This window comes from Callithrix jacchus, chromosome 9 (genome assembly GCF_049354715.1).
Source record: "Callithrix jacchus isolate 240 chromosome 9, calJac240_pri, whole genome shotgun sequence".
Taxonomy (NCBI): domain Eukaryota; kingdom Metazoa; phylum Chordata; class Mammalia; order Primates; family Cebidae; genus Callithrix; species Callithrix jacchus.
Genome location: NC_133510.1, coordinates 50,093,421 through 50,107,839, shown reverse-complemented (window position 1 = coordinate 50,107,839; position 14,419 = coordinate 50,093,421). Strand labels below are relative to the sequence as shown.

Genomic DNA, 14,419 nt, shown 5'->3' with positions numbered 1-14,419 from the left:
TTTAGGAGGTTACTGAGTATAAAGCTAGAATGATAAAGAGTGGTGCTCCAATCTTTGAAAAATATCAGCTGATTATTTTAAGCAATTTTTGTTATATAATTGACACATGGCTGTTAGCATAATATTGATCTTGAAAGATGTTTTGTAACATCTTTCCTTTGATGTACTCTTGTTTTTCCATTACTCCTACAAAATGAGCAAATTATTTACACAATTAGGAAGAGAAAAGGGGCACAGAGAATGCTCTTTGACCTCTGAAAATACTAGTGAATTTTACAACTGGCTGCTTTTGCTTATGGATTAAAAAGGTTGTTAATTTGTACTGTTTTATCTTCATTGTATATATGTATATACATATGTCTCCAAACACGCTGATGTGTTTTCAATGAAATAGGTGCCTGAAGAGAAAACCATTAGCCTGAGAACATCCAAACTAATATTCCCATTGTGAATAAAAGGAGATCCATAAAAATGATGAAAAATGTTCTGTATTCCTGCTATGATCTCAAAATCTGGCAGTACATGAAAAATTTTCAAAGTGCTTATTTAAAAGGCATAATCTTTGATCTCCTGAGTCAGAATCTGCTAGGTATAGGACTGGATTGCTATTTTGACAACTCACCGGTAGATTCTTACTCAGCAGAATATTTGGAAGTCTTACTCTAATTTTCTTGGCCTCAGATCTCCATTTCTCAGTTCTGCACAATTGTTCGTCCCTTCTACATTCTTTAGTTTGTCCCATGATTCCAGTATTTCCAAAAATTAACCAAGAATAGAACTAATCTATCAGATAACCATGACACAGACATCGGATACATTTTGCTGCAACCATATCAACAAATGTCCCATGAATGATAAGGGGTAACCATATTCTCATATATGCATCCTCACATTATCATACACACACACCTATATATACGCACACATATATATGAGTATACATGTAAATATGTGTATGTATGTATACATGTGTGTGTACATATATACACGTATATCTTCACACTTTTCTGAAATACGCATATTCATGTGAGAGAAGGGTCTGTACTTCATTTCAAGAGAGCTTAATGTCTAAAATATTTGAGTTATTGAATTAATTATACTTTATTTCTACTCAAGAAAATTTTTAACTGAGACAAGCTCTCCCTTTCTCTAAAAGTCAAAATAAAAGGAAACTGTGGTATTAATAATTCTTTCAGGTTTTGATGTAAAGAATCTATCATACAAAGCAGCCTTAAATTTTGTCATTCAGAAAAATGGTCTTGCAGTTAATTGGGACTTTCCTATTCCAGATGGTACATCCAGTCTCCTTATATATCATACTAGAACCATAGCTAGCAAAGAGGGTATATTTTAATTTTTCAATGCCAATATAACTATAGGCATATTTTCAATTTGTCTTAAATTATTTCCCATTTGGAAGTTTTAAATACCTTGAATAATTTATTGTATTTATATTTTTAAAGAAAAAAATCTTATGCAGCCAACTTAATTGAATAAACAAGTAAAAGCCATTCCCAAAAGTAAGATTTACTTGTTAACATTAACATAAAATAATGTGGAAATGCTGAGAAATTATTAATATAATCTTTAAATACTGGCATCTGGAGTGAACTCTTAAAATTAACTAGTGTTTTGTTTTTTTTTTCTGTTTGACTAGAGCAATGACATAATAAGATGGTTAATCATCATTGGACTTATCTTCAAAAAGTCAACTACTTTTTCAGAGAAATAAAGGATGGACTTGTTGCTGTTGCTGTAGGATTTTAAGTCCAGGTAAGAACCATCAAGATTCTCAATTTTTAACATATATTTTGTGTAAGAAATTTTCACTATTTTCATGGAAAAAGATTTTGATGGTCTTGGTAAATACTACAAATTTTATGCCCTGTGTCTTCCACACGCTTACATTCTGAGTCCTCAAAACTTCTGGAAGTACAAGAGCTTCAGGTTTATATACTGTTAACAATACCTTAATATATTTAAATATAAAGTTTCAAATCTTGATCTTATTAATTTCTAAACAAATAACAATTAAGTCTCAAAAAATGAAGCTCTAGTTACCTTCTTAAAATACACTATAGGATAAATATTTTTATCAACTATATTGACTGGTCACAGTAGACTCCTTATTTCTTTTATTTCTTCTTAACTGGATGAAGGTAGCCAAGGGTAGGGGTAGGGGGAGGAATTAATTGGCAAACATAAAAAAATAGGTATCTCAAAGTCACATAACCACCCCAGTTTCCTTGTTTCAACTCAAATTTGATACAGGGTGAAGGGAAATATATTTTCTAGATAATTTATCTCCCATTATATAAGCAAAAAGTCTTCTCAGCACAGTTTTTGGCATAAACTAAGGCCTCAATAAATTAGTTTCCTTTTCCAATTCAGAAGGAGAAGGAAAGATAAGACAATTGTTTTTATTGTGAAAGTAAGGTGGAGATGGGGGATGTCTCCCTATAAAAGGTCTAAGAAGTTAGCAAATGCCGTAGAAATTGGGTCACTTTGCCTAACCTGGTTTTCTGTGATCCATTAAATATTAAAAGCTTGACAGATAAGTAGAGGCTGATACGATTCTGTCCTATACCCACTCCTATCAAATTTGGAAGAACTGTCCTATCCTACTCAGGGAAGAGTTGTAATGCTACATCCAAATGCCTATGGTTCTATCTATTATCTTATAAACATACTGTGTCCCCAGAATTCATTTATGTAAATCATTTGAAACCTAGAAAAAAAAAATGTTCTGAGAAAAATATGTTAAATGTCAAGGTGAATTAGAAGGTGCAGCATGTAGTCAAGCCTATATTAATATTCCAACTTTAGATAGTTACTTTGGAGTTACTTATTTAACCTTTTGGTGACATGAGGAGCAATGTGTCCACCTATTTTTTTTTTGAATATTTTATCTAAAGATCTAGGAGAGAAATGTGGAATAGTTGTCTCGGGAAGTAGAGGAAATACAAAGAAAAGTAATGACTTCAGATATATTCTCCACTGGTACAGCAGAATGGGAGATACTCAATAGGCGGTAAATAGGAAAACATTAAAGAGGTACAGTTTGGATCAGCATTACAACCAAGAGACAGAGAAGGACATTCAGGATTGGAAGAAACAGAGGAAGGCAGAGAGCTTTCTTCTTGGGACTGTGGTTCCATGTGTCTGCAGGTGCTTATGGGTATACTGAAAGCGGGACTGAAAACACGGGCTTGGTTTAGGTTGTGAAGACCCTCAAACAGAAGCTAAGAATTTTATTTTGTGTGGTAAGAGGGATTTTTGAAAGATTCTTAGGATAAATACCACATGTACAGGCTAGAGAGAAAGGTGGGAGACAAGAGAAACAAGTTAATCAATTGAAATAAACCAGGTTTGGAGTAGTGAGAAAATAGCCTTCAAGACTTTAAGAATATTTGCTAGTAGAAAAAAAATAAAAGCCTAAAACAAAGGGAGGACTATACACCTTGCAAGTCACACAAAGAGATTTGCTATTATGGAATTACTTTTTAAATATTTCCTAATATTCAAATTATGAATAAATAGAAACAGATATTCATGGAAAAAGTGGTGTAAAATTTATCAAAGTGCAGCTTATTACCTTGAGACTACTCAGCCATTGATTTTTTTCTTCACCTCACTGAACCCAGAAACCTGACATATCCAGGTACCGGCATACATAAAACACACACGTACAACAATGGAGTCACTTAGAGGTACAGAGGTATGAGTTTCTGCATTCAAGCATCTGATTCTATATACTCACATATACGTAAGTGATAATATCCTAAACGATTTATTATTTCCATATTTATGCACTATCCTTTAAATATGTATCATATATATATTATTCAGAATCAATAACCCTTGTAGAATAAATTAATAAAATACAGAGTCAAGCCTCATTAATCACAGATTCTATATAAGCAAATTTATCTACTCATAAAATTTATTTGTAACACCAAAATCAATACTGCTGGACTTTCATGGGCATTCACATACAAGTGCAGAGTGGTGAAAAATTTGAGCTGCCATGTTCCCTAGTGTGGTAGAGCAAAGTGAAGCTCTGCCTTCATGATTCAGCTCACATATAATAAACAAGTATCCTATTCACAGTGTACTTATTGCCACATTTTTGGCATTTTTGTGTTTTGTATTTCTGAGTTTAATGTTCTGTGGGCCCCAAAGATAGTGCTGAAGTGCTTACCAGTGCACAAGAGTATCTGAGGGAAAAGATACATATGCTATTTAAGCTTCCTCCAAGTGAGAACTACAGTGTTACTGACAACTAATTCAATGTTAAAGAATCAAGAGTATGTATTAAATAAATTGTCTTTAAACAAAACATACATAAAACAAGGTTCTATACTGAACAATTTACAAAGATATTGTGACCAGAGGCACACAGGCACATAACTAACCCCACATCTTTCCAAGGAACAATGGTTCAATATTTGCTAATTCAGTTTCCCAGCAATTTTATAAAACATAACTACTGCAAAAGGTGAGAATCAACTTGTGTATTGTTTAATTAGTGCCCTACTATACTATGTCTGCTTACATAGATATTTTAGATACATAAATATGTATTGTTTACATATATATGAACAAGAATATATTTCTAAAACCCCATGAAGAACACATTATATTCTATATAAAAGAGTCAATTGAAGTAAAAAGTTAACTAATTTTACTAATCTTTAAAATAGGACCTTAAAGACTCTCAAAATAACAATTTTTGTTATTCATTGACTCCAAAACTCTAGTTGTTGAATTCTTTCTGCAGAAATGACCACATAAAAACAAAATGGCATATGATACAGTAAGAATATTTTAAATATGAAATGATTAGATACAACCTAAATGCTGACTAATACAGAATGAGTTACCCTGCTACCATAAGAAAAATGAGATCAACTTTTATTAATACAAAGTTAATTATATAGAGAAAATAAAAAGGTAGGGAATGATGTTAGAGTTATGCTGCCATTTGTGTTGAAAAAAATATTATGTACTTAATAAAAAATGCACATTATATTTCTGGATAAGACAAGTTAAAGGAAGCATCTTTGTTTTTTTTAATTTGCATTTTCAACTTCATGTATTTTCTGAACAAGTTGAACAAAATCAAAATGAATAAAATGAAAAGAAATGAGCAAAATTAAAATAAAGTAACATCATAACTGTGGTAAGGTCAAGCATTACCAGAGTTGCTCTGAGAGGTACTCGGGGTACACTTTGCTCTTTTTAACACATCCAAATTCTGTCTGCTTTTTGAGCCTGGTTCCAGAGATATCCTTTTCATAAAACTGTCTAAGGCCATTCTAATTTAAATCTTTATTTTATTTTTGTACCCATTTTGAATACTATGTGCAAGGGGTTAATTGGCACATTTTAAAACTATAAGGATGAAGAAAACACATATTTTAGCTTTTATAAATTTTACAATATAGGTGTGCAGAAAATACAATAATTTAAACTTCTATAATTTAAAATGTTCATGTAATCTGGTATGTGATTCTATATTATTCATTTGTTTCAAATTTCTCTCTACAAATTTGTTCTTCTATTAAGTTACAATCTCTTTGGGCTAGAATTTGTGTCTGTCTTTACTGCTTTTGTGTCCAGCATTGACCTAGCTCAGTGATCAAGACATAGTAGATCCTGAATGCATATTAGTGAGTCATTGATAGATGGTGACATTGTGGCTTTTCTTATTTCTAAGTTATATATTGTAAAAATAAAATAAACTATACTTTTTCTTCCTTAATAGGTGATTGTTTCAAACTAAGCATCAAACACAATTAAAAATATTCATATGATATCTGTATTTCAATCATGGACAAAAATCAACATTTGATTAAAACTGCAGAGGCACAATCTTCAGAGAATGAGAAAACAAGATACCGCAATGGATTTAAGGTAGAATACGTTTTGTTTTTGAGCTAAAATAAATAAGAAACTTTTAATGTATTGAAAGGCAAGTTGCTAAAAAGAACATTGTATTTCAAATTATAATTTTCAATTGAAACATACATTCAAATACTAACATCATGGTTCATAATTTGATTTAAACCAGTCTTTTAATCTGATTAAGTATTTCTTTCATGAAATTTTTGATGCTTAATAGTTTATCAATGTGGAAAATTTTACAAGTATTTTGATAGCTTCTCTGGTTTTTGGATACATCACAAGACACTTAGGAATGTGATTAAAGTAAAAAGTGCATAATGAATAATATGTTTAAAATTCTTAGAATTAACTTATAAACCTAGAATATTAATGTCTTGGAACTCATTTTGTGATACTGACCTATGTAAATATTCCTTTTTCAAAAAAACCAGCATTTAAAAAAATTCTGACAAGTAATTTAGGGTCATGGAAGAGAGGTCTATAATAGTGAAAAACCTGGCCCAAAGACCTGTTTGATGATTTTAAAAAGCCATTTAATTTTTTCATTTGCAAGCTGGTAAAGGTAATAATTCTGCCTTTTGCTTTTGACACAAACAGTATTAAACAATACAGTTGAGGTATTAAATGATGCTGGCATTTTTATAAACAGGAATGAGTAGAGTACTAAATAGAAAGCTAAGACTCAGAAAAGAAATTTACCTGAAGTCACCTACATTGTGAATTGAAAACCCTGGAACCCAAGTCAAAGCCTTTAAATCTCCATAGGGAAGCCTTTAGAACATAAGGAAATAAATCAGGGTCACCTTTTAGCAATGTTTTAGATTTTTTATTTACTCAAATTTGTAGTCTTATATAGCTAAATAAAGACCACCAAGATTGGAGTCAATTGCAATAAAGTTATAAAAGATTCCTTTTAGTTTTGTCCAGGGAACAAAATTTGTTTGTTTTCTGAGATTACTGATTAAGTCTGCTCTGATTAAGTATTTGAGTAATATTTAGGCAGAATGGCAGTCATAAGGAAAAAGTATTGGTTAATGCAAGTAAGTTACGCTCTATATTCTAAGAGTAATAAAATGCACTGAATTGATTTTACTTTTAAATACTGAGTGTTACAGTGATTTCACTGACATGTGCATAGCAAAATAGAAGGAAACTGCCTGAAACAATAAAATTTCCAGAGTAATCTCTTATAGCATATTTGGAGAAGCTGGGAGTCAGGGAATTAGCAGTGTATGGAAAGGACATTCTCTGCAGCCCAATAAAGAAGATCAGAGCTACAGGAAGATACTGGGATAAGATTGACATCACTAATGTTGGCATTTTAGAAACATCGCTAAATTGGTTAATCCTGTCCACAAGTGATATTTAAAATAATATTTTCACTAACTTAAATTGTTAACATTTATATGTTTTTGAGAAAGAATATTAAGCTCAACAATCATTTTACAATAATTCTGTAAAGACTTACGTGCCTGTAGTTGAAGTTTGTTGCATTTCTGAGCTTACATTTTTTATTCATGAGGAATGAAGACATAATGGGAGAAAATTTCTAAAATAAATGATATTTTAATTTTTCATGAAGTTTGAGATTTCAAAGTATTAACTGAAGTTACTGAAAATATATTGACTTTCACTTTCATTAAATTACATTTTATCTGATTTCTTAATTTTCTGTATTTGAAATATTATGAATTAGAGATATCTCTATAGATAGAAAGATAAAAACATAACGATAAAGATAATTCAGGAGCATAAAAAGGTGAAAGAAACCTTAATAATAGTAGCTAACAGTTACTGAGCATTTTCTATATGTCAGACATTGGTCTAGTGTTTTACTTTTGCTAACAGGTTTCTTTCTTACCAGAATTCTATCAACTGGATGCTATTATCTCCCCTTTTCAGATGAAAAAACCTAGGTATAGACAGGGCAAATGTCTTCTCCTAGGTCTCAAAGTTGGTAATTGGTACGGAAGGTCTGAACTCAGGCAATCTGATTCCAAATCCTATGCTCTCAACTCTATTCCATATTGCTGAAGTAAGTGTGGATTTCTGTAATATTAGTACCCTCAAGAGGTTATGGCAAGCAGAGTTTTATAAGTGGTCTCTTTAATAACTTTCCTCATTTCATACTTCTAAAAATTTATCTTAATATTAAATCATTGCGTGTCAATCAACCATGGATTCTAACACTTGCTAATATGCATGCACACATCCAAATATTCATGTTGTTACTGACTTGCATATACAGACTCATCAGGTGGCAACATATGAGTGCAAATAGATAATGTACCCAAGTAAATAAAAATGATATTTTGATAAATCAAACACTTTGATTTTTTTCTACCCCTTTTCCTCAATTTTTGTACTGAACTAACTACATTACATAGAACTGGCTAGTATATTCTTCATCATTACATTTGTCATTTCTTCTCTTCAAATTTAATCTCAACAAGATACAGGAGAAGGTTTAAACACAATCCAAAAAACAGTAAAACAACTTAAGAGTTTAAACATTAAGTAGTAATTTTAAGAAAGAACCAAACTTCTGGAATTGAATATTTTACTACAGGAATATCATCATACAAACGTAGTATTTAACCACAAAATAGACCAAGCTTAAGAAAGACTCTCAGAGGCCAGGCACAGTGGCTCAACCCTGTAATCCCAGCACTTTGGGAGGCCGAGTTCAAAACCAGCCTGGCCAACATACTGAAACCCCGTCTCAACTAAAAATACAAAACTTAGTGGGGCATGGTAGTGTGTACCTGTAATCCCAGCTACTTGGGAGGCTGAGGCAGGAGAACTGCCTGAACCTGAGAAGTGGAGGTTTCAGTAAGCCGAGATTGTACCACTGCACTCCAGCCTGGGTGACAGGGCAAGAAGTTGTCTCAAAAAAAAAAGAAAAAAAAGAAAAAGAAAAAGAAATAATCTCAGAATTTGAAGATTACCTCTTTGAATCAACATAAGCAGACAAAATTAAAGAAAAAAATATTAATGAACGAAACCTCTGAGAAATATGAGATTATGTAAAGAGACCAAACCTGTGACTCATTGGCATTCCTGAAAGAGAAGGAGAAAGAATAAGCAAGTTGGAAAAAGTATTTGAAGATATAGTCTATGAAAAATTTCCCAGTCTTGCTAGAGAGGTTGATATGCAACTTCAAGAAATTCAAAGAATCCCTTTAAGATAATGTGAAAGATGGCCATCCACAAAACACAGTTAGCAGATTCTTCAAGGCAAACATGAAAGAAAAAAACCTTAAAGGCAACTAGGGAAAAGAATCAGGTCACTTACAAAAGGAACCCCATCAGTCATGCAGCAGAACACTTACAAGCTAGAAGAGATTGGGGACTTTTCACCATCCTTAAAAGAAATTTCAACTAAGAATTTTATATTCTGCCAAACTATAATTCATAAGTAAAGAAAAAATATTATTTTCAGTTAAGCAAATGCTAACAGAATTTGTTATTCTGTTAAGCATTTATGCAATCAAGTCAACATAATAACAAGCTGAAAACACTATGACAGAATCAAATCCTCACATATCAATATTAACCTTGAATGTAAATGGGTTAAATGCCCACACTTGAAAGGCATAGAATAGCAAGTTAAAGAAGAAAGACTCAACTATTTTGTTGTCTTCAAGAGACGCAACTCTCGTGCCATGACATCCATAGCTAGAACATGGATAAATTGAAATAATATTTATCTCAGAGTTGTCAAGATATTTATGAGGTGCTTAGCACAGTGTTACACAGAAACTCAATAAATTGGAGAGTTCCAACATAGTAGCATTATAGTTGCTGCAACTTCTTTTGAGGCAGGGTCTCTGTCACCTAGGCTGGAGTGCAGTGGCATGGTCTCTGTTCACTGCAACCTGCACTTCCCAGGCTCAAGTGATCCTCCCACTTCAGCCTCCTGAGTAGCTGGAACTACAGGCACTTGCTACCACACTTAGCTTTGTGTGTGTGTGTGTGTGTGTGTGTGTGTGTGTATTTTTAGTAAAGATGAGGTTTTGCCTTGTTGCCCAGGCTGGTTTAAAACTCCTAGGCTCAAGCACTCTGCCCGTTTTGGCCTCTTAAAGCTCAAGCAATCTGCCTGCCTTGGCCTCCCGAAGTGCTAGGATTACAGGTGTGAGCTATCATATCTGGAAGCTGTTTTTTTTAAAGTGACTACATTAATTTACTTGATCACCAGTAATATGTAAGCGAAAATTTGAATATACGTTCTCTTCAACATTTGGAGTTATGTGACGACTTTTTTATTTTTGCAATTTAAGTAGGCATAAAGTGGTATTTTATTTTGGTATTTATTTGTACTCCTTGATTCTTATAAATATTATATTTTTGTGAAATTCAATGTTGAATGCAAGTGGTGCTGGTTACATTTCCCTATTTCCAAGTTTTAGTATGTTCATTTTATCAGTTTAAAGATTTATTTGTAATATCTTTGTCTAGTCTTGGTATTAGGGTAATTCTGGCTTCTCAATAAATGAGATAAGTATTTTTTCTGCTTCTAACCTCTGAAAGAAATTGTAAAGAATTGATATAAATTAATTCCTAAGAATTTCATAGAATTCACCATGTACGCCTGTTTCTGTTTTGGAAGGTTATTAAAATCAATTTAATTTCTTAAACAGAAATAGTCCTTTTAATATTGCCTATTTATTCTTGTACATATGTGGGTGTGAGGAAATGTGTTCTCTTTCCGGGTACACAAGGGGGCATACGTTTAAGGGCAAGAACTTTCCAGCACCATGCCCCCGCCCATTTCTCTCCATCTGGGAGATTTAACAGTCTCCGTTTTAATTTTCCCACTCGTGGGAAAGGGTCAAAAGTCAATCACTCCAGCGGAAGTTCTAAGGAACTCCTTTCATTGGCCAGGGGTCTTGGGGAAGGTGGGAGTTCCTCCCAGGTTAAAAGTCCCCCTCTTCCTCATCCCTTTAAACTCCGTATTTGGATCCCCTTCCATACTGTTTAAGTTTTCTCTTTTCTTCTTTTTCTCTTTCTCTATCTAAATAAATCACTTTCTGCAAAACCTCTTTTTTGGGTTCAGTATTTACATTACAAGCATACCGCGCCCACGGTGGTCCCCTCTCTCATTCTTAAAAAAGCAAAAAAACTAAAAACCTACAACATTCTCTCAAAAAAGCTGTGCCTCCCTGGCACCCCAAAAACCCACTCACAAAATTGGCAACCCAGATGGGACAAAGGAATGCAGCGTAAAAAAACAAAACAAAACAAAACAAACTTGCTTCGGAGGGGTGAGAATATCTAACTTTTCTCACTTGCTTTCTGTCCTGTCACTTTAAGAAAACACCTAAAGCGGCCAGAACCAGGCAGCGATGGGGGGAACTAAAAGTGGCAAGGCCAGCCAGGTTTAAATAAAGGCGGTTTTTTCCTTCAAACTCTCTTGGCTTTCTTTTTATGTCTCGCTCTCTTTCCCTGTCTCTCTCAGCTGCTTCTCGGGAACAAAAACCTGTGGGAGGTGAAAAAGGCAAAAGCTATCTGCAGTTACGGGGGTAAAACCAGCACTGGGCTTGCACGTGGGGCAAAGTGGGCAAGGACTTCCCCCAGGCCTTTCACTCCTTGCCAGCAAAAACCGCGACCCAGCCAAAAAGCAACAAGGGCAAGGTGTTTCCTAGCCAGGAGCAAAGGCTCTATATGCTGTAACTTCCGCAAATACTCCTGCGGCCCAAGCTAAGCAGAGTGGCAGCAGCGCTTAAAAAGAAGCAAAGCGGGGAAGCGCATTTGCTGGCTGCCCTCGGTCCCAAAGGCAGGGCCAGCATAAAACCAGGCTGTTAAGAACCGCAGTCAAAAACAAAACAAAAAAACTTCCCCCAGGGTGTTTGCCTGCAGGCTACGGGTCCCTACGTGGGCAGCGGCCCAAAAAGTAACAAACGCAAACATAGTACTGGCAGCGTCAACCTAGCAACCAAAAGCTGCAGGGGCAGGGCATGCTTCCCAAAACTCACAGCAAACGCGGCTTTTAAACTCACAGCAGCAAGTGGCTTTTTTTTCCCTCAGCACACCGGCAAAAAAAAAAAAAAAAGGCAGCTGCTGGCTGTTAGTCCTGCCTGGCCTTCGGCCATCCACACTGCCTCAAAGAGCAGCATTCTCATTCAAAATACGGCTTAAAAAAGCTTTCTACCACCGGGCTCGGTGGCTCACGCCTGTAATCCCAGCACTTTGGGAGGCCGAGGTGGGCAGATCACGAGGTCAAGAGACCATCCTGGCCAGCATGGTGAAACCTTGTCTCTACTAAAAATACAAAAGTTAGCTGGGCATGGTGGTGGGCGCCTGTAGTCCCAGCTGTTTGGGAGGCTGAGGCAGGAGAATTAAAAAAAAAAAAAAAAAAAGTTTTCTACCTTGCCTTATTCCAAGTAGCGTGTTAACAGGGTTGTAGTGTAGGGCCCGCAACTACAAGGTTACTGGTTCAAATTTCCAGTAAAGTCAGTCTTAAATTTAAAAAACGTATTAAATTCAAAGGTTAAAAGCTATAAAACTGTGTTTAGTGTATAATTTGTCTTGCTTAAAACTGGCTCTCTCTACAGAAAACTTTTTCATCTAAAAAATCATAAACCAAGTCTAGGGCACCAATAGTTAATGACAGGTCTTGCATCCCTAAGGGCATTTTTCTACAATGAACAATGAGTTAAAAAAGGCCCAGGTCCTAAGGGTATTGTTCCTGCCTCAGCCATGCCAGGCCTGCCTTATTTAAATTATATGTTCTAATGGCCCCTCCCTAAAAATATACCCTTCTAGGGCAGTTTTATAATCTGGCTTGTGCAAATTAAACTTTTGCTGGGAAATATTGGTACCCATCTCCTAAGCCTTACTGGCCTCATCAAGGGCTCATTAGTACATAAACTACCCAACCCAATAGCCCTTCATGCCTCTGTAGTAGTCACTAAAGGTCATGCAAACAATAAGTAAGCAGGCCCCTTAATGCTGGTAGGGTGTAATTCAAATCCAGTACACAAAAGGCACCTCCCCAAAAAAACACACATCTTGGGCACCAGAATTTCAAAATACTAACTAAAAAATGCTCCATTATCAGTATCTTACCTGTAAAATGCCTCAGGTCAAGTGGCTGTAATTATTAACTGGAAATGCTGGCATTTCTTGTGTTCAATTTCAAATTGGTACCACTCTTCCCAAAATCAAATCCCCATTAAAGTCTATACCTAAAAATTAAAACCAATTTAACACACAATCTTTTAAAAAAAAAAATCAGCTCATTTTTCTCTACCAAACAGTGTGGCCAAATTACCCCCTGCCAAGTAAAAAACCTAGTGCCCTCCCCCAAAAAAACCCAACAGCTTTCCTTAAGCAATTACAAAGGGCTTTAAAAAAGTGCATTCCCCTGTTACCAAACTCCATTAAAAGTCGGTTAATACTAAAAAACAAATTTATTACTCAGTCAGCAACAAATATCAAAAAAAAAAGCTTCAAAAACTGGTCTTGGGGTCAAAACAAAGTCTAAAATCATTACTAAATCAGGCAACCTTGGTGTTTTATAATAAAAAGCAGGCTAAAAAAAAATCAGGACAAGGCTGCTGCCTTAGTCATTGTTTTCAGGTAAACAAACCTCACGGGCTCAAATAAAAAAAGGCTCAGATTAACTGCCAGTCTGGCAAAGCTTGTTACCAGTGCGGTCTAAAGGCACATTTTATAAGAAAATTGTCCCCCCAAAACCATCTCATCCATGCCTGCTGTGCCAGGGAAATCACTAAAAACCACACTGTCCCCCAAAACAAAGGTTCTCAGGGCCTAAGGTGTCTAACCAAATAATCCAATAGCAAAACTAAGGGTGATTAGGGCAAATGCCAGCACAAGCCGTCACCCCCACAAAACCCCAGGTAAAGCTAACCATAAAGGTCCAAAAGGTTAATCTCCTCCTAAACACTGGCATGGCCTTCTCAATATTTCTCTCCTGCCCTAAAAACTTAGTGCTTGTTAAATCTCTCCCTTCAAACTCTCCCTCTCTAGGCTCATCTTAAAACAAACAAACAAACAAAAAACAACATTTTCAGTCATTCTGTCTACCTCAATGGCAGTTAAGGTAATAAAAATTAATTCATAAATTCACCACACTTGGCTAAGGCCTTAAATATCTCCTAAGAAAAAGTCATAAACCCTCCATTCCACAGACGAAATTTCCAAAAAACAACCCTTCGTATCCCTGCAAACTATTAAAAAATCTACATCTGCTTTTCCAAAAAAATCCCCAGGAAAGTAACCATGAATAAGTCTAATTTATATCCTGGCATTATAACAAAACTATAACCCTCAACTTTGCTATCTCTCAAACTCCAATTATCCTTATCATAGTAAAACAAAACAAAACAAAACAAAAAAACAAAAAACTTGTCTCTTTCTAAAAAAAATGCTATTTTGTAAACCAGTTAAGTATTGTTTTAAGCATAATACTAAAATATCAAACACAGAGCTAAAAACCTTCAAAAACCTGGCTCTATTCTTTCCTAAGCTCATTTATAAGCATCTATAT

The 14,419-nt window shown here is 34.8% G+C and overlaps 1 protein-coding gene across 1 annotated transcript in view; it reads left to right on the top strand.

Moving 5' to 3' along the window:
* The window catches only part of LOC118144205 (solute carrier organic anion transporter family member 1B1), a 129,163-nt gene that overhangs the window by 22,729 nt on the left and 92,015 nt on the right, over positions 1 to 14,419 (top strand). Inside the window, exons 2-3 of the mRNA XM_035256128.3 lie at positions 1,658 to 1,773; positions 5,768 to 5,916. Coding sequence (XP_035112019.3) covers positions 5,833 to 5,916 — 84 coding nt within the window. The 5' untranslated portion in view covers positions 1,658 to 1,773; positions 5,768 to 5,832. The remainder of the gene's footprint in view (positions 1 to 1,657; positions 1,774 to 5,767; positions 5,917 to 14,419) is intronic.